We start from the raw sequence: 20,929 nt of genomic DNA, 5'->3' as shown, positions 1-20,929 counted from the left end.
GCACAATCTGCATTTTGAGTTTTTAAATGTTTCCAGCAGGAGACAGCAAATATTTGGCATGGTACCAGCTGCTGGCAGGTAAGGCTTGATGGAGGTAACTAAATCCACTCCACCTGGCTCGTTAACAAGCAGCCTGCTCAAAGAGAACATCAATCTTTATGACTACAAGAAACACTGGTCCCAAATCTAAGGAACAACTCACACACCATACTTCAGCATTCCTCAAACACTCATAATACTCAGCCCTGCTACTACACTGCAACGTCCTCCTTCCACCAGGGCTGCTAAATGAGAAATATGCATCTTTTTTAATTGATACAAAGCTTTACACGTAGCCTTTTAGAATCTGTGTTTCTAAAAGTCAGGAAAACAAACTGGTTTGGGATCAGCAGCTCCAGTGATGGGGTATGGTGGGATATGTCATACATGAAATCCCTATTTGTGCTTGGTCTTTGCATATTAAGTGCTTTAAATAATTAATTTTGAGTTAATTATTTTTAAATTGAATGTTACAATTAACCCATCAGCCCAGGTACAAAAATCCAGTTCCATTATCAGTGTTTCTATTTGTTTAAAGTTTATTAATAGAGTTGCACCCTTCCCAGTTAAAATTTTCCCAGTTAAAAATCACAAACTTGCCCCTTTTCAAGCTACAAACCACTGGTACACCATAAGAGTTACCTTTCCTGTGTTTACTGTATACTTTTACAAGTGTTCTGAGGTGTGTTGGATGTATTTTAATACTTTTTGTAGGTGTTTCACTTGCATTTTGATTCCAAGGCCAAACCCCCCACCCAGTCTTAATAGCCAGCAGCTATTTTTAGCTACAGAGCCATTACTCTGCAGGCAAGTCCATGGCAACCTGAATACCTGAATTTTAATGAAGGTATTGTATTCCCTTATCTCTAACTGATACCACCCCCCTTGACAACGATGAGCCATTGGTGGACGGAGATGATCCATCAAAGGGAAAGCACCAATCGCCTTGGACCGAAGGGGCGGGCTGGGGGCGGGCTGTGGGTGGGCTGTGGGTGGAGCAAAAACTATAAAAAGGATGAAGCTGAGAGGCGGGCTCTCTTCTCTCTTCCCCTCTTGCTCTCTCTAGACTAGCTGTGGGAGACATCGGTGCTGGGCATTAAAAGCCTTACCCCTTTTAAGGGGCTTTTAGTAATTTTTTTAAGTCAACCCAGCACTGCAAGTTTTTTTCTCTACCTGAGGTCTAGTGCTGTCTCAGCCAGATGATCTCAAATCCCTGTGCTCCTGGGGCATACCATCTACCGAGCCATAGGATCCCAAATTTTTATATTTTTCTGATTTCTGTAATTTTTCAATTTTTTCTGTTTTCAGTAAATTAATCTTTTTAAGAGTTGTCTCATTTCTCACAGGATACACTTCAGGAACTAAGAGGAAAGAACTTATTTCAAACTTATTTTTGGTAAATTGAACATGGTAAATCTGTTCTCTGAGAAATTAAACAGAATCTGCATTAATTCTATATCATTAATCCACTGGAAAATGAAAAATCATGAATTCTATCCAGGTAAGAACTTGGCTTTGCTGAGATTGGACTCTTCTCCTACATAAGTGATACTACGACTTGTGTTAAAACAGGACTGTCAGGTCCTTCAGGGCTGCTTCCCTCATGCCCTGAAGGAAGAAGAAAACCACCTGTCCTGTGCCCTTGCAGTGCCTTCCTCCTGCAGGATTTGGGCTCAGCTGGTGGGGATGCTCCTGCCCCTCGGGATGCTGCGCACAGAGTGGAGCAGGGATCACAGACACTCTTGGGGACCACGGGACACACTGGGACTGCCCTGGAAGCACAGGCAAGCAGCTGAGCAAACCACTGTTAATATTCTACCCCCAAAGAGTCATCAACTTCTCCAAGTGCAGAGCTTCACTGTCAACCCCTGGCAGAACGTAATATTGGATCTTAAAATAACACTGCTTTGATTACCTTACTTCCCTTTACTCCTCGCTTCAATTCCAACAGGATTTCAGTGTCTGCTCTGGCAATTGAGTTGTGTGAATAATGGATTTCTGTTTGGGCACTGAACCAAAAAAAAAAAAAAAAAGGAAAGGAGAAAAGGAGAAAAGGAAGAATAAAATAATGTTTAAAGTAGAATTGAAGAGACTGGGGGAGGATTTAGGAAATAAAAAATTTCAAGGTAAGGTAAAATGTTTGCTTAATCAGAAAGGAGTATTTTGCTTCTGTTACCAACCTCTTTTAAAAATATTTTGAATTTTTAATTTTGTTTAACACTAGCTCATTTACAAAAAAACTCCCAAAAACATTAATCATTTAATCTAAAAATTACTGAAAGAAATTTTTTCTCTGAAATATTGTTCTCCAGTTTTACAAATAAAACAGCCACATAGAACAGAAACTTGGAAATAGGTGTATTTCAACCCAAACATGTCCATTTTCTGTGAACTTATTAACACTTAAAAACAAAAACCCTCTTATCTTCTTGGTAAGTGCCAGGTTCTAGATTGCAACTGCCAAGAACCAAAGAGATGGCACAGGGAAATAAAACTGTTGTGCTGAAGCTCCTCTCAGCAGTGCTGCCAGAACCCCTCTGGCAGCAGGGTTTATTCCTAAGCTGCCCCCTTGGCAGATGGTCCATAGCAGGGAGATTCACCTGGTACAGCCACAAGTCCTGAGACCTGCCAGGTGTTATCATTTATCAGATGAAGCTGGGAGGGGTGCACAGACACCCCCAGGGTGCCTCAGAGCACCAGGTGAGGCAGAAGGTGCTGAAGATGGTGTTTTTGTGACAGGTCCCAGGACCAGTCCTTCGGGTGCTACGGGGGGAGAGAGAGAGCAGCATCCTGGGCCCCTCTGGACTCTGATCCTCTGGCTCAGCACCTGCATCTCCCTGGCACTGCATGACCTGTGCATGAATAAGGGAGAGATTATGAATAAGACTAATCTTGTAATTATGAATAAGAGAGATTATTCTGCCCTGTTATAAATAACTGTCCTCAAAATGAAGACAGCATAGATATGTAACAAGTTTGGATTGCCAGGTTGGACAGGGCCTTGAGTAACCTCATGGCATCACTGCCCATGGCAGAGGGGATTGGAATGAGGTGATCTTTAAAGTCCCTTCCAACTCGACCCATCTCTGATTCTATGAATTTCAACTCCCACAAACCAAAGAAACCCTGACACCCAAGCTGATGGTACAGAAAGGCAAATACTCTGCAGCTTTTGAGCTGTGCTTACATTTGTTAACCAGGAGTAGAGTAGAAGAGCCTGAATCCAGCAAAACCACATGACCTTTGCATTAATCCCTGTTGTTGATCTAATAATTTCCGATTAAAACAATTAAGCCTTTGGGTATGACTTATTTCATATATTTGATTACTTAAGACACCATGCTGTTCACTGTCACAGAGAAATTCTCTTTGCTACTAATAGTTCTTCTGGTAGGAATGTGAACAAGCAGAAGCAAATTAATAAATGATGACATGGGAATTCCAGCAAAATAGATTGATGACTTGTGGGTAGGATTCTGAATAATAACATTTTACAATGTGCTCTACTCAAGAGCACAGCTAATAGGCAAGAATTCATTTATGGCATTGTCAGAAACATTTATAAAATGCTCGGAAAATGAATTGTTACTTTTATGAGTCATACTTGTTATTTCATGAGTTTATTGTTATAGTTGCTTTCATGAATGTTCTCAGGTTGTACTCCTTACCATAATGACTACTCTGCACAAGCTGCATAATAGGCATTTCTAAAAACAAGGTCTGGTTCCACATTTGTCTCGTTTCAATCTCATTTTCTATTATTAATGCAGCCTAAAATAGATATGGAAAATAACAACAAAAAGGGTGCCCAAATTCCTTCATCAGACTGAACCCAGCAGGTTTATATATTTCTTAGCATCTAATTCAAACAACTATGAAATTACCTCTGAAGGGAAAACTGCTCCTGTGTGGATTGAAGTTCTATCTGCTGACCCTGAGCCAAGCCCGGCTGTCTGCATGTCCCCTGACTCACCACACTCAAAGTGCTTGTACCACTTAAAAAGACAAAAGAAGCAAAGCACACGAAAGATGATTTTGGTCACTGTCTTCAAAAAATGAAACACAATATGCTTTGGCTACTGCACAATTGCATTTGAAAATGAAAAAGTTTTGAGCATGTCCGTGTTTTGTGAACTGGAAAGTTTTCAGGGAGTTCCTTTCATCTGGTCAATGCACAGTAATGTCTGTCGGTTCTAATCAAGGCTGTCCGAAACCAAATGTCAGACACTTGCAGCAATCTGCCCAAAAATACATTACTAACGGGCAATTATTCAATTCCTGCTGAACAGCCGAAAAAAACCACTCTGAGAAAAATCACCACTAATTCCTGAGGTGTCTGTAAATATGAAGAGTTTTCAAATAAATTCTTTTATCTGAATTATAGATCAATGCAGCCAATGACACACTTACACAATCCAATTTTTAGTACAATCATCAATTTTCCTATACTGTTCTTTTGGATTCACAGACTTTCCCAAACATATCCATTGACCTTCACTAGCTAAATAAAAAATATCATCCTGAAAAATTTTGTTTAGAAGAAGCATACAAAAGAAGTCTTTCCCCATTCTGTGCATTACTTCACGTTATTTAATTTAATTTGATTTATTACACTACTGCCTTTTGTTGATACAGAAGAGAAGCACTCAAGGGACACGGACCAGACACTAGGAGTACCTTGCATGTGTTCAGTAACTTATTAACAGAGATTGGAGACACTTCTAGGAGGGAGCAGACACCTAATAATGACAAAGTAATGAGATTACTATTGTCTTCTCATTACTCCTCATCTATGCTAAAGTACTGCAAATCACAAATTACAGACTCCAGCTACTACATAAAACCCTGCTGTCCATAGTATGCGCTCTGTGGAACCACTTCATTATTACAAATTAACCTATTTAAGAAACAAAAAGCCATTTCTGTACCTCTAGGCTGAGCACAAGTGTTACATCACTGAAGTTCCTGCAAGCCCTTTCACAGAAATGTTGTTTTGACAGGAAAGTCTACAGAGAAACCCTGCATATCAGAGCTTCACCCATCTGGGACATGCTCCCAAATTGTCCAAGCTCCAGCTCCAGCCAGCAGCAGTTTGTTACCTGGGTCAGTGCCCCACAGTCTCACCAGAAAGGATGGCTTTTTAACATGGAAAGGAAGGACACTACAAGGGATTCAAAGGTGAGGCTTCAGTTGGAGAGAGAGGTCTGTTAGCCCCTGCTCCCCACTCACCTCTCCCACAGCCTGGGCTGGCACCATGGACAGTACACGGCAGAAAGAAAATGTGCTGACCAGAAGCTCCTTTTTGGCGAGTGAACAGACTCCACATGGAAAAGGCCTCCTGTGTCTGACCCATGGAGAGCCCATCATTCCACAGCCGAGCACAGGTGGCAAAGGACACAGGTTTAGCCCCTGAGGATGGAGGGGAGAAGGTAGGAAAGGACAAGAAGCCTGATTGCAAACTCTTCTGCAGCACAGCTGACACCAACAGCACTGACAGAGAAACTGCTTGTGAAGAGAAGTGAGCACACTGCAGCAACACGAGGAGAGCATCACATCACAAAGTCTGGCATTTGCATGAAAATGACGGCATTTTGCCAGCAGGGATACAGAGACAACCCAAAGTACCCTAATCAACACAACTCCAGGCCCAAATGAACTGTTAAGATGATGATACACTGGATTTTGGCATTTAACAGGATCCAAAAAAATTTTTTTTTTCATCCCTTCAGGCATTCAGTAGGAATACTGAGCAAATAATGCCAGGCATGGACGACAGAATGACTGGATAAATCACTGGATTTTAGGAGACAGAGCTGAATTCAACAGAAGATGCTTAAGTAAATGAAAATAGCAGCACACAACACAGCTTCCAGCAGGGCCGTTGCTTGCACAGAATACTGAATTGTATTGTGTACAATGCCTGGCATGGACACGGGCCTTATGCTATTTCACCTGTAAATGACACATATCAGATTACCACAACTCCCTCCTGACCTCCTACTGCCAACTAACCAGCTAAAACACATTAAGCAAAGCTGACACTTACTCCAACTTTTATCCAAAAAAAAGCAGACTACTTTTTGAAAAGGAAATCTAGGTAAGAGAACATTACAGAAGGAAATAAATAAGGTTATGAACAAAGCAACTATGTTAGTGAATTGAGAGAAGAAGAAACAATTTGACTCTTCTTCCAACTTCTACTTTAAGGATTCTTCCAGACCTCTCATACTCAACCAAGACTTGAGAAAAGCTTGAGAGTAGTATTAAGCAGTGATTCTAACCTGCCTGGTAACCTGGATATTTCCTGGTGAAACCTCAGTTTTAAGTGGACACTGATCACATCTAGTGACAATGTTTGCCTCAGGCTGGCAGGGTGGGAAGAATGGTTTGGTTTTTTTCTGACTAGAACATCCACAGAATAATTGAAATGAAAAGGGTATTGTGAGACTTCCAATACCTTGTTGAACAACTGAGTGAAGAACAGACACTTCAAAGGCCTGAGTTCTGAAAGATCATAGCCACAGAAAACAGCTGATCAGAGATCAGCAGCTGCAATGGAACATGCTTTCTGTCCCCGGCACAAGTTGGGGCACAGAGATGGATGCTGGCACAATTTTAGCAGTGTGAAGTACATGGTGCTCCTCAGCAATACTATACTCCATCTGCACACATCCTGCTGGCCTGGACCTACAGTAATCATCACACACCAGCAGAGACCACTCACACAAAATTCAGAGTGAGCTCTTCGCTCTCTATATTCTGGCTGTGTCATTTTATAACAGTTGAAGGTTTCTTTTTTCTCCCCATTCTCGCAAACTAACAAGGAAACCACACAGATTTAAATATATTTCAGGAGAATCCACGCTCTTCGGACAAAGCAGCCATTATTTCTTTCTGCCAGGTTCTAATGCCTCGTAAACAACACACTATTTTAACCACTTACCAATTAACCACTCTTGTTACCACCTTGAAATTGTTTCCTGTGATCGGTCCCAGCACCATGTAAAAGAGGAATTCTCCATTTCAGATACAATATCAGGCTCTAAAGTTGCACAATTTTGCCACTTTTGAGATGATAGCACAGTCTTGCTGTGACTAAGGACTGCAAAATTGTGCTCCATGTAATTGAATCTAAAGATCTGACAACAGTGACCTTATCACGAAATGAACCTTTTGGCTGAGGTTCAAACCATACACAAGAAATAACATCTTGCTGGCTGTTTGTAAACGTCACATAAAAATGTACTTATTCATTATTAGCAGCTCGTACACTGAACACTCTGCAGGTCTCAAACTGCTGCCAAGGGAAGGATTACTCAGTACAATCATTTCATTTACATCTTCGTCTTGCATTAATTTTGGCAGCACAACCGAGCATCCCTGCTTGTGGCTGTAACAGTGTTATCCCAATTAGAGAAATATTCAGACCACAGGCTAAAAACTGAGGATAGAAGTGGTTCTGGGGGCTGGACTGATATTCTGAATGCCAATAGAGCTGCTGACCTCAGCGAGAACCCTACTTTAGCACAAATATCCCACTTTTGTGGTGATAAGGCCAGCAATGACAACACACAACCTGCACTGATGAGCCATCCCCCTTTTGGATAAAATAGAAAGCACCAGGCAAAATCCTGGGTTCTATCAGCCCCAGGCTTTCAAGAGCAACACAGTCAACTCAAAAATCTGAAAGTTTCTTAAAAAAACTCAGTAAGGAGCCACTGTACATAACCTCAATTACTCTGCAACAAAATGTCATTTTAGGAGGCACAAAAAACCATAGGGCTTTTAGGAGCACAGCCCAGCTCACCTTTCCTGCTCTTGCAGACAGCCTTCAGCACGCGGTGTCCAGGCCCACATTTCCCACGGTCAGTCACACACACTCCCTCTGAAACCACCCACTCGTGACACCGCGCGTCTTCACAAGGAATGGATTCCACCAAGTGAGGACAACCTGCCAGGGTGCCCACCGGATCCACGACCACTTGCCTCTGTCTCATCCTAAAGCCTGGAAAAAGCAGAGCTGAATTAACTGGACAACAGAAAAAATATTCATACAATCACCTAGTAGCAAGAGGACTATACGGGGTATCTGGAGCTGGGGGATTTAAAGACAAACAAGAGAAAGATATTTACAAACTGGATTGATTGGGACAGCACTCGGCTGTAGGTGCCCACAGCCCAGGCATGCAAAATCTAACAGTGTGCAAAGAATTCCAGCAACCCACATTTTTCACATTTCTTTTTCCCTTTCATCAACATTAGATAGAAATACATGTCAGAATATCGAAATTTGCCAGTGATGCATATATTAATGTAATAGCAGCATTAAGATAAAAAGAGAGGAACAGTTAAGGAACTGAAGATATAAATGACATCTATATTCTGTCTGGGAATCCACTAACGAAAGGATTTGTTTTGAGACACAGTAGAGCAGTTTACTAAGAAATTAGTATTCTGCTTTATGAAGGTGTAAGGTTTTCTGATACATAATGCATATCAGACCTCTTTGAAATGACATCCTATTAAACTGGAAGACTCAAATGTGAAGTGGAAGAAAAAGGTTACAGAAATAATCATAGAATTGATTACATAATCTACCTCCTTCTGAATAAAACCAAAAGTCATGTTGCTATATACAATGCAGAACTAATACACAAGTATTTTTCAGTGTGTTCTGTTATGTAAATGACATAGAATTCTAAGAAAAAAGCAGAAAAAAATACATGGGGGTCTTTCCTCCGACAGTCTCGGAGCATGGGGAAATACACAGCATGAGTAGAGGCCACATGGAAATGCTTTGGTCATGAAATAGAAAAGAAAATAAAAAATAAAAACCATCCCAGACAATACAAAGATCAAACTTCCAGAGTTCTCAAATGAGCAAAAAGAAATTATTCAAAATCATTTAAACGTGAAATGCTTTTGCAAATATTTATGGTTTTTATTATTTCTCTTTTTGTTTGAAAATTTTTGACCAGTTCAAATCATTTCACAAACTTAAGAAGTTGTCAAAACAGTGTAATTTCCAAACAATAATATCCATTCCTTGACATGCACTCCAAGAGACATCTTTGCAACTTAGAGTCTTAGGAAAGGCTCTGCAAGGAATCTCAACATGTTGCAGCAACAAACATGTAGAGCAGTCAATTAAAATCCAGGGGAGGCTGAATTACACTTGCATATCCTTCTTCCAGGAATTTAAACCAAGCCCAGAACAATGAGAACATCGTCTTGGGTCCCCCTGAGTCCAGATTTCAGGGCTGGGGGATACACCTCCATCCTGATACCTCGCCCTGAAATCCAGGCATGCAGCAGGACTTCCAAGGGGGATCAGAGAGGGGCAGCCTGGCAGCTGCTAGCCCAAGAAATCCTCCTGCACAAGTTCAGTGAAGGATAAAAGGGCCTGAATCAGCTTGAAAAATTTTTTCTTCTCACGCAAAGAATGGCAAAAAGCTTTTAAAGGTCAGATTCCACTACACACATCCAAGAGCTTCATCCTGCATTAGACTAATTTTTCTAAAAAACACATTAAGCTCCCAATGTTGAATGCAACCCCAGTGTTTTTGCAGTCTTTGTGCAACATTCCATTCCCTGCTCACCTCTCCCTCCATGGCGGTGCTGGCAGCTCTCGGGCAGGCAGGGACCCCACGGTGACCACGAGGACACCGCGCACTCGGCCGGGCACGGCAGGTGACACAGCTGGGAGGTGGCAGGGGCAGGGCCCTGGCAAAGCTTCCCATCAACTGGTCTGGCAACTAGGAGAACAAAAAAAAAAAAAAAAAAGGAAAAAAGAAAACCAAGGCTGTAACTCTGTCCTGCTGGCCTTAGTTTTTCAGAATGCACCAAAATCCAGTGATTTTTCAGGGTCTTATCTCCCAGAGCAAAAAGGTAATCCTGTGTTCAGAAAGGCACTTAAAAGTTTTATCTAAACCACCCATATTCAGCAAGCCAGTTGAGACTATGCTTAGTGATAATCATGTGCTTTAAAACTAGATTGAGTGCTGATTTTCAGCAATGCTGGAGCAACAAACCAGGATCTAATCCCCACTTTTATGGCCAAGGAGACCTCTTCAGACAGACTGAAGAGAAAGCTACCTAAGAAGGAAATCCACAAAGCTCCCTCTGCAATTGGGAGCCAGACAGAGGCAGATGAGCAAAACCCAAGCACAGGGGACTCTCCCCATTCCCACGCCCTTCAGGGCACTGCCATCTCTGGATTATGGATGCAGTGCCTAGACCTTGGAATTTTCTTCACCTATTTCCAATAAAACTGAGCAGAGCTCTTGGATTCTTCTATACAGACATACACATGAAGCATCTTTCCTATGTGGGAGGAGAGACATTTACTCGAGTTGCTGCACCCATGGATCTCCAACCCTCTTTATCCCAGAAATGAGACAATCCCAAGCCCTGCCAAGCACCAGTTTACTTGATACTGACAATAGATTTGGAAAGTTGACTCTCTTTGTATTTTCATTTATCGTAAGAGATTTCTAGATTCAATTAACTTCTCTCACCTTTTTATTCGGGGCAGAGGGAGGAAGGAAAAGAAAGGGAAAGACTCTTAAATCTGTCCTCTGAGTCATTATATGATATTGCATTTTAATTACATTATGGGCTGAATTTGGCTGCCTCTTTAGATAAATCAATATCAAAGCAGTCTTTCAAAAGGCAAAGGCTTGTTTGAGTTTACTCTGCCATGGCATTACCAAGACTTCATTTATTTTTATAGCTACTGAGTTTGTTTTATCCTCATTTTTATTTTTCATGTCTGTTTTTCTTTGCTTCCATGCATGGAATTGATTTGAAAAGAACTTATAAAAACAAGCTCAATATATGAGTAATCTTTTCTTTCTCTGATATTACACCATTTTCTTTAAAATTAATCATTTGAAGAAAAACACAACTTTTTTCTTTTTAAACACAAGACTTTAGTGCTGAAAATCACAAATTTTGATTTGCACATCCTGAAGCTGACTTTAGACCTATCAGTCTGAAGTGATATTCAGACCAAATATCAGTGTTTAGGATTCCAGCTCATCAGAATAACAGGATTAAACAACAGTGTGACTTAATTCTAAGCGGAAAGATAATATATTTAGCAAAAAAGACGATTTTCTGAATGATTTCTGAGACACTGTAAGGCCTCTGACATGTTCATTTAAAGATTAGAATGAGGTGGCATAAATCCAATTCACCTGAATGCTCACATAAAGAGACCTTTTCTAGAGACCTTGAAAGGAAAGTGACAGACAGAATGAGATAAATATTAGAGTTTTAAGGATAGGAGTATTTATTTTCCCTAGAAGTCTCATGCATGGCTTAACCTGCCTCTCAGCACCAAGCTTTGCAAAACTGTATCAGTTTTCTGAGAGTTCATTTGGAGAAAGGAAAGCAAATAAAACTGAGTACAAATGGTCAACCCAAGGAATAAAGTCCAGTCCTGCTTTGCTCTAACTCAAGGTGTCATTGCCAGGAATGGCTCCTCCCTCCTCACTGAGTTTTAGGTTGCTTCTGTACTGAATTTAACTATTTAAATGTAGAAGCCTAGATACAGCTGGATGGTTCTCCTTCCTTGAAAACCAACCAGTGTGCTCAACATTATTTTAAATTGATTTTGGATTAAAAAAAACCCAAGAAAAATGGATTACAAAAAGTTAAAGGAGCTACCAGCCATCCCAGACTCACGGATGACTTCTTCCCATTCTGATGGAAATCCCTGCCTTCCTCTCCACGCCAACCAGCCTCCTGCTCTTCTTCCTTCCTTGGGCTGATGCCCTATTTAACTCTAGCATTTTTCCCAGGACCAGCATCCCGTTTGTCACTGGAGTAAAGCTGCCTGTTTGCTCAATTCCTTAAGTAGTTCTTTGCATTCTGTAAAAGGTAAATCAGAAAATACCATTCTAATCAAATATCCAAATACATTCCAAGTCTGTTCCAGCTTATACTCACTCTACACTGACTGCAATCCTCCAGTCAGTCTTCAGGAATAAGACCAGAACAAAAAAACCCAAGCTGTAATGATAAATGCATATAGCATCCTTTCCCAACACCTGAAAGGTACAGAGACACAGTTTCCAGCCAGAGTGACAGGATGGACCAGCAGGGTCCTCTTTAAAACAGAATTTCATTCCTTCTTCAGCCATTTGATTAAAAACTCTGATTTCAATCTGGTTTATTTCAAAGCTTGATATGATCTTCTACTGCCATTCTTTTATACTCTAACAAATTTGTCTTTTCTTTATTGTAAAGGAATGATAAGGGGGACTTTTCCTGTGAACCTTTTAAATGCCAAAATTCTCACACACTGCAGCCTCCGAATGGCACAGGTAGCCTGGCTGGGGATGTCCTATTCAGGAGAAAACCTGACATTATGCCTATGATAAATCCACACAGCTGCCAGGAATGTCTTTAGGAATGAGCCAGCTTTCTGATTTCGTTCAATAATTGACTCTGTGGTGGCATTTTCCTACATTCATATAGAAAAAGTGCTTTTTGTGTAATTATTTTCCTTGGAACAATATTAGCCATGTTTTTGGAGGAAGGTGAAAGGCAGAAGCCAGGGTAGCAAACAGTGGGAGGGGGAGGCAACATCTCTGATTCAAGTAGCAGCTTATTTATGATGCTTGTTCCTACCTTTTAAAATCCTGTGTTCTTCCCAATCTATAGAATACACTTCAAAAAGCAATCAAGTACTAATCTGGGGGCCTCTGAAACATTGCACATTGCTATAGCTGTTATATTGAATCTATCCTTTATAAATGCAACTGCAGCTGTTCCCAGCACCAGTGTCTTGCCTCAAGTTTGAATTTTACTATTTGCTGTTATTTTCAGGTTATTGCTACCAGCAGGAGATAATAAATTGGGTTCTAAAGTGTCTTGTTTCCTTATATATTTTTACTGAGGTAATGATTTGGAGGAAGAGTGGAAGAGGAAATCAGCTCTGATATGATTATTTCCATAATGTAATTTTAAGCCAATAAATAAATTATCTTTGAATACAGTCATGTGGACAGATACTTGCAGGCACACATACCAATACTATGTTAAAGGCAATGCTGACCAGACAGAGGCAGAAATGCCTAGGATGGCATTTTGTTTGCAGGGGGTCCTGTCAAACATGGTTTTTCAACTCCTCAGGAGGTAAATAACACTTTTTTTCCTGGACTTTAACTACATTTCCTTTTTACAATGAAAACCCAAGTGTTTTTCATACCAAAACCAAAAGGAGACTTTGCTAAATATCACTAATATATTTGGAATGCATACAAATATTATCTGGTCTGCCTCTTACATACTTTAGGTAATATTCAATTCTCAAGGAAATAAATCCAAATGTTTGCCATATGGCAAAATTAATCCAAATAAATTATTGCCATGATACAAGGCAGGTATGAGAAAGGGGTGGCATATCCTTGTGAAAGTTCTTACTGCCTTTGCTGGGACTTATAAACCAAAGACACTTGGATCAATACAAAGGGAAATTACTTGAGAAAACCACAAAGGAGCAAGTTACGTTATAAAAACACCTTCATGTGAAAAACACAGTAGGGGTAAACCCAGCACAACATTTGTAAGTAATTTCTCTAACCTGAAAGACATTTTTATAGCAAAAACAAAACATTACACAAGGGAGAAGTGGTGAATGCAATCTGACCAAGCCTGGAAATGGCACCAATCCCAGTCCCTTGCATCCCTCCATTAAGGAGCCTAATGCACCCCATGTCTTATGGAAAGGGCTCCTTTATGCTTTGAGGAAGAATCCATTCATTTTGAAGCCACTAAGCACAAAGTTGGAGGCCTATTTTCAATTAAAATCTATTTAATAGGCAAGGAACAACGTATGAATAGAAGGCTAATCACAGCATGAAAGAGGGTTAATAGTAGATTGCCAAGAGCAACAATGGTTTAATGCATTTCAGAACAATAAAAATCCCCACAATTTTATTAAAGTGACACAGATAAAACGTATCCCTGTGTCCTCTCTCTGCTGTTCAACAGGACTGTGATCCCAGCTGGGATACTGCATTGTTTTGCTACAGCAGAATTTGTGGAGATTAACAAACTCTATGTATCCGGCAAAAATTCAGAGTGAACATGGGGCTCCCCACCAGGAGCCACATGACTGAGCAGATCAGAGGTGACAATTCATTAAGAGTGTCCAGGAAAAACAGCAGAGGCAACAGGGATGCTGGGATGGTAGTGAATGCAGTGATGGGAAGGAAAAAAGGATTCTGCAGGATATTTGAGCCTTTTGGCTGTTATCCAAAAAAAGCTGGAAATCACTGGGGCAGACCACCAGAGAGGGTGAGAGAAGAAATACAGAAAACAGGGAAGAAAATCCATGAAAACTTCATGAAAGCCTTGTAAGAGTGTGAGCATTGCCGAGTTCAGCATTCACACAACAGGAAGGAGAAACCTCTTCTGTGACTGCCATGAGAAAAGCACCACTGTGGATGTGCCTGGATGTGCCTGGATGTGCCTGGATGCGTTTGGGACACCAGGACGTGGCACAGGTGGCCCGAAGCTAAGCTAGTGACACGCTCATCACGGATTCCAGGAGCAGCAGGGCGGATCCCGGGAGCAGCCAGGCTGCTCCACACAAACTTCATTTATCTCCAGTGTCTCCTGTTCCACACACCTCTGGCTTTGTTCTCTCTCCCCAGTGTCCCAGTTTGTGGTGTAGCCTCACACATGCAAATCCTTTTAATTTCTCATCTCACTCCATGTTACTGCCTGAACACAATGCAGCTCCCCAGCCTCAGAACAGCAACAGGACAAAATTACACAGAACAAACCATCACTGTCTTGAATTGGAATTAATCCAGTTTCAGTGGAAGGGAATAATTATAAAAATACACACACAATTAAAATGTTAGCTTTCAAAGATAAAAGCCTGGACTAAAACCTAGTATCTCACATGAACTAACTGGGCAGCATATTATTTGCTGTGTACCACAGCCAGCTAAACAAACGAAAGCATTTATAAAGGGATAACTATTCATGGCCATAACAAATAGCTTGTTGACAAAAAAAAGGCCTATTATTTATAAGGCACCTCTTAAAAGGCTGACTTCTTTCACTGTCAAAGTCTTTTTAAACATTACTCTCTTCACTTCAGTTTAATTAGTTTTAAGATATGAAAGAACTGAAAATATTACACCTCTGAAAGGCATTAGGGAAAATGGTTTTTTCCTTAATGGATTCAAACTCAAATTTTTGAAATACACATTTAAACACTACTGTCAAGCACTACAATAATCTGAATAAAATCATTTCCTCTCCTGCTTCTACAGGGTTTCCCCCAAAGAAGCCAGCTGTTACATATTTATTTTTCCATTATGTGAGTTGTATCTCATAAGTTCTGCTCAGCATTTGGTGAGCTTACAGATCAATAACTTGGCATCCCAGCAATATAAATCTGATACAGACTTCCCTGAATATATTTCACACTCCAGAGATGTATTTCTCATCTTTTCAAGCCAGTACAGTCATCCCAGTGATAAATAACTAGTTTGGGATAAGAGGGATCCTTGGGGTGGGAGAGGTTCCACCTGAGAATCTGCTTTCTGTGGTTCAGGTCAGCTAAACCCCAGGCTGGATGCTCCTGTTGCTGTAACAGGCACAGCTCAACAAAGCTTTTTTCACCCCACTGCTGACCATCATTTCTCTCCCTCCTACGGTCCTAGTCAAGTTTTCTCATTACTAATATATTCTAACCTATTCCTTTTCAATTTCATAAACCAAACAAGGACAACAGGATTTAAACATCAAAGTCCTAAAATTCTAATTTCCATAGAGTAAATTAATCTTCTCATTCCTGCAGCTTCACCAGCATAAATTCACAACAACAGAAGAAAAAAGTGTGCATTTAATACAGGGCTCACACTCCGCACAGGGCTCCTATTCACTCCAACAGTGCATAACCTGCATCAACTCCTATGGGCAGCTTATCTCCATCAACACAGGCCTTTCCCAATGAATATGCAGGATGGCAACAGCTGTAAACAACAACAACCTGCACAACCAACTTTTAGCTCCTAAAGAGTCGGACCTGGTGCTTCACAAGACCCCTGGCACCCAAGGGGATGGTGGCACATCCAATTCGGACTTTCTGCTGGTAGTGTCCTCTTCCCAAAGATACTTCCATAGTTTACTGAACAGGTGCCACATGCACCAATTTGAAACACTAATCCCCCAGGAGACACACATTGGAAGGTCATGATTCAGAGCAGAACAAAGAACTCACAGGGAAATAGATGTGGCACCCTCATTAGGAAACAGAGCGTACAGAGCAGGGGAGGTAAAACAGCACATTTTGGAGCTAAAAAAGACAATAGGGCAGAAAGAAAGGGATGAGGATAAATGGAGAAGAATACAAGATATGAATGAAAGGACTTCTCAAATTAATCTCTGTGCAACAACAAGGAGGCTCCAATTTCTGAAAAACAAAGCACAATGCCAAAATATTTCCCATATGGGAATCAAGAAGAGTATGAAAAAATTCACTCCTCACATAAGAAAGGAATAGACATTTTTGTCTATCAGCAGTAGGGAGAAAGCTCAATATTTTGAGGAAAACAAGAATGTATAAAGGCCATAAAATAATAGTTTTGAGACTCACAGAAGTAGGACTTAGATGAAAGTGCAGGGGACCACTTTCAGCTTCAGACCCATTTGTGATTCTGTCAGTAAAGGAGCTTGTAAGACAAAACTACATAAGGGAATACACACAGGGATGGATCAGAGCGTAACCATTAGACCTGAAAAGGTACTTGAGTATTTTCCAAGTCCTCAGTTGTAAATGGACTAAAGGAGATTTTGCTGCTACGGCTGGCGATGCACAAGTTTATAAAAAAACAATCTGATGTAAAATGAACTAGGTGGAATTGCATCCTAAAAATAAAGCAAAAATTAGTATAGGCTGGGGAACTGCAGTGGAGTAAGTCAGGCAAGGTATTATGTCTACTAACAGGTGAGGGTTGAATCTCTCTCAAAGGAACCAGGGGTATAAAAATAATAGGGACTTCTGTAAGAAATAGTTTTGCAGGGTAACACTAAAAGCTATCCAAAAATAATGAAGGCACAACTATGCCACATACCTGCTATTGAAATTCAAGCTCAAATAAAAATAAATATATGGAGACAAATATGATAGAGAAACTCATTAAGCAAGAAAGTGTAAACAAAACTTTAGAACCTTGTACAGGCATGAGAGTTTTATGTGGATTTTCAGATGTAAAATAACAAAGATTAAGAAGATAGGAACCTGCAATGATTTCTGGTGAGAAGGTAATAAGAGGTACATTTTATTAGCCAAATTTACTATGCTGAATAAACAATAAAGAGGACTCAAGGAAGTGAAGCATTATTTCATAAAGGTCTTTTCAGTCCTATAATTAAAACTTAAGCAGACAGGCTCCAAAAACACTTTAAGAAAATTCTGAAAGTGAGAGGTAAATTGGATCTCATTCAAACAAGTGAAAAAGGAAAAATGTCAAGATATGTAAGGCACAAATTTTATGAAAGAATGTCAGGGCAGACAGATCCCTAGTTAGAAAACTACAGAAAATATAGAGAGAGAAGCAATCCCAGTCACTAGAGACAGCAGGCAACAAATCCAGAGAAGAGAGGAAATACTTCTGGAGTATTTTATAAAGACTGCCATCTCTCAGACTACTGATAAAGAGATACAGTTTCTAGATAAATCCAAAAAGCAAAATTAATTACAAAACAGAAGGATAGTTCCTGGTCTTCAGAAAAGACAGTAAGAAATTCCTGAGGCAGAAGATGAAATCTAGGAACTTCATAGGTTTAGTAACTGAACATAAACACAGACACCAGTACCAGATTCTAAGAGGAATTTTCATTCCCATATCACTGGAATAATTTACTGTGATTGAGAGGAGAGTTGTACTGCCAAACAAGGACAGGTTTCATAAACTGATCATTGCAGAATATTCTTCCTTACCTTTTCCAGATGTCTTTTTTGTTGGTACACTGGGGATTGCTAGTTAGTGATGTTCACCCAGATCAATTAAAATTTATTATGGGGAAACAGATTTCAGATAAAATTTCATAAAACCACTAAAATCTTATCTCTTGTTGTAAGCCCACTTACAGAAGAGAACAAAACACATGTGTCCTATGGCAGCAGTGTCTGGCTTGGAAAATAAGTTGAGGATCTGCATTTCTGCTTTGCTTAGAAGAGTTTCCATATGAGTGAACAGATTTACTTGAAAAAAAGAGAGGTACAAAGAAGGGTAGCCACCCTTCCTACAGTTTGTTCCAGAAATGGGATGCCCGGGCTCAAGGATTAGGGAGTACCCAGACAGGAAGAGAAGAAAGGGCTATACTACAACTAGCTCACTTGCATATTCTGTGCTACTTTTGTGCAAAATGTGTCTCCTCCTTAAAAGACACATCGTTTCAAACATGCAGATTTGCCACTTCCACCTCTGGACAGCAAAAGAATAATGATCAACTTGAATTACTAGGTGACAACCTCTCTCTGAAAATTAAGCATTATAAATTTAAACACGTTAAAATTCAATGAGATAATTAAAAACAGCAGGATCTGTTGAAAGATAATCACGTTAAAGTTCAGTCTAAGTTAACAAAAGCCTCACAAGTGAGGAGGGATGTGGGCTCCTTGGACAGAACAGCTAACATTAAAAACAGCACAGTCTCTACACTTAGGTTACCTACATACACAGGACCACAGAACTACACGTCACTTTACACCTTTACCAACGTAAATTTAGATGTCACAGCTTCAGAATGCAAGAATATTACCAAGGGCTTCAAAGACTGGAAGATCTGCCTCCAAATAATCACCCATATTAAAAGTACAGACTTCCTCCTCAAGGCTTAGAAAACATAACTTCACTTGGGTCAAGACAGGGATTTCTTAGTTAGGTCGCTTCTTGGGGGAGGAAAGTATGAAATCTTATCAATGCACTTCTCAAAGTAATACCTGAGTGAGAATTTTCCATTTTCAGTATCTTCAAGTTGGAATCTTATAATCAAAATACAGAAAGCTTTCAGTAGACTTAACCTTCTGAACAAATGATATATAGTGACTCAAGAAAACAGGTGGTCCCCTTCCAAACACACACATTTTAATAAAAGAAGAAATAGATGGGAACACTAAGCAAATAAAAAATGGGAGAAATATCCTTGGGGGATAAAAGAGCTTTGAGCAGTATGTATAAACACATCACAGATGGTACCTGTCTCCAACTAGGATTCAACAGCTTTTATCCCAGAATGCTGCTGGAGAGACCACGGGACAAAATCTTCTCTCACATATGTCATGGGCCCAGGTCCAAATTCTCTTTGGAAGTATCCAGAAGAGTAACAACTGTGATGGATTGTAATATCCCATTAGACTCGCTTGTTTGATTCCTGAATGATCCCTTTAAGGACACTCAAGAGGTGAAGAAAGAAAAATTACTGTGCTTTTGATGGTAGCAATTAGACACTGTATTTGCTTATACATAGAGGATTAACTTCCTCATCTTCTCCTCATCACTGAAAAATTGGTACAGTAAAATATGAGATGCCCTAGTGATGAATAAAAGTATTCTGCCAGTTCTGATTGCCAGAAGAAAAAAGCCAAAAGATATGTCATTCCTTATCTATTCAAAGAACAAAAATTAGTCAGCTAGTAAATGAGACACGCTGAATATTACTGGATGAGGAGGGATAATAGGGAAGGATTTCCCTGCTCCCATTTGCATGTGACTGTGCTGACAGTAGATGGGATTCTCACTTGCCAAGCACTACTGTACATCTGCGGTACAGCTTTGAAATTACAGTAATCATTTATTTATACCTTGTACAATTGCTCTGCACATTCGGGGTTTTTCAGTTGCCTATATGAAATTACTTTTTTTAAAAAAGGTGAGAAGTGTAAATACAAGGAAGGGGTATCCCAGGGTTTGTTCTTAGTTGAGGAAAGGGCCTGCAACTTTTAAGCTGAACTGAACTTTGAGCAAGGCACAAGCTGCAGGTGGGTCACACACTGGATATGTAGCACCACTCCTGTCATGACATATGTAAATGTTTAAGGAATTCAGAGGCTCTCCTCTAGTCTTCTGGAGAAATTCACAATTTTGACAAAGAATAAAGTGAGAATGAATTCAGTTCAAGGTCTCTGCTCACCAACCTGCCTCACAGTGGCTGCAAGGACCACAGGAGTACTCAGAAGGATGAAGAAAGTCAATAAATGCCACACACCTTTCATCAACAGCACTTTTCTAACTCTGAAAAGTCCCCTGCATCACAGACTTGTGTGGAACAAGAGGAGAGGGGTTGTGTTGGGAGAGCAAAGTAGTGCCTGGTGTCTGGGAGAGGTGAATCAGCCACTGTGCATGGACTGAACAGAGATTAAAACAGGTCTGGTTTTCTATAACCTCAGCATCTGTGAGGGATGCTGGGACACACACAGGGCATCCAGGAAACATTTGCTTTGCCTCTGTAAGTAAATAAATCTAAGATACAATATTGTGTTGTTATTATCTTACATCTCTGCTCAAAAACACATTCTGCAAACGCACCACATCGAGTAAATAAAACAGCCTATGATGAATTATTCATTGTGAATCTGTAACTACTTATTATTCTTCTAAAAGAAATATAACTCACTTCCAGAGTCCAAAACCCATCTGTCTGCTCAGAAGTTGTGACAATATTATTTTTGCTTTCCCCTTCAAATCACAAGAAAGATTGTGTATCAATCTGAAGCAGAGGCTAAAACCGTATCAGGAATGGTGTGTGACAACCTGCTTTATATTCTAAACTAAGACTACACTACACATAAATGCATTCAGCTACCAAGGGGCTGGGTTTCCTGATGTATGACAGAGGAAGAAAAGTCAACTCCAAG

The 20,929-nt window shown here is 40.2% G+C and overlaps 1 protein-coding gene across 1 annotated transcript in view; it reads right to left on the bottom strand.

Moving 5' to 3' along the window:
* The window catches only part of THSD7B (thrombospondin type 1 domain containing 7B), a gene marked incomplete at both ends in the record, with an annotated part of 242,972 nt that overhangs the window by 155,921 nt on the left and 66,122 nt on the right, over nucleotides 1-20,929 (bottom strand). The window contains 2 exons of the mRNA XM_082285365.1: nucleotides 7,847-8,044; nucleotides 9,639-9,794. Coding sequence (XP_082141491.1) covers nucleotides 7,847-8,044; nucleotides 9,639-9,794 — 354 coding nt within the window. The remainder of the gene's footprint in view (nucleotides 1-7,846; nucleotides 8,045-9,638; nucleotides 9,795-20,929) is intronic.

Source organism: Coloeus monedula, assembly GCF_965178545.1.
Source record: "Coloeus monedula genome assembly, chromosome: 7".
Lineage (NCBI taxonomy): Eukaryota > Metazoa > Chordata > Aves > Passeriformes > Corvidae > Coloeus > Coloeus monedula.
This window is presented reverse-complemented; position numbering and strand designations above follow the sequence as displayed.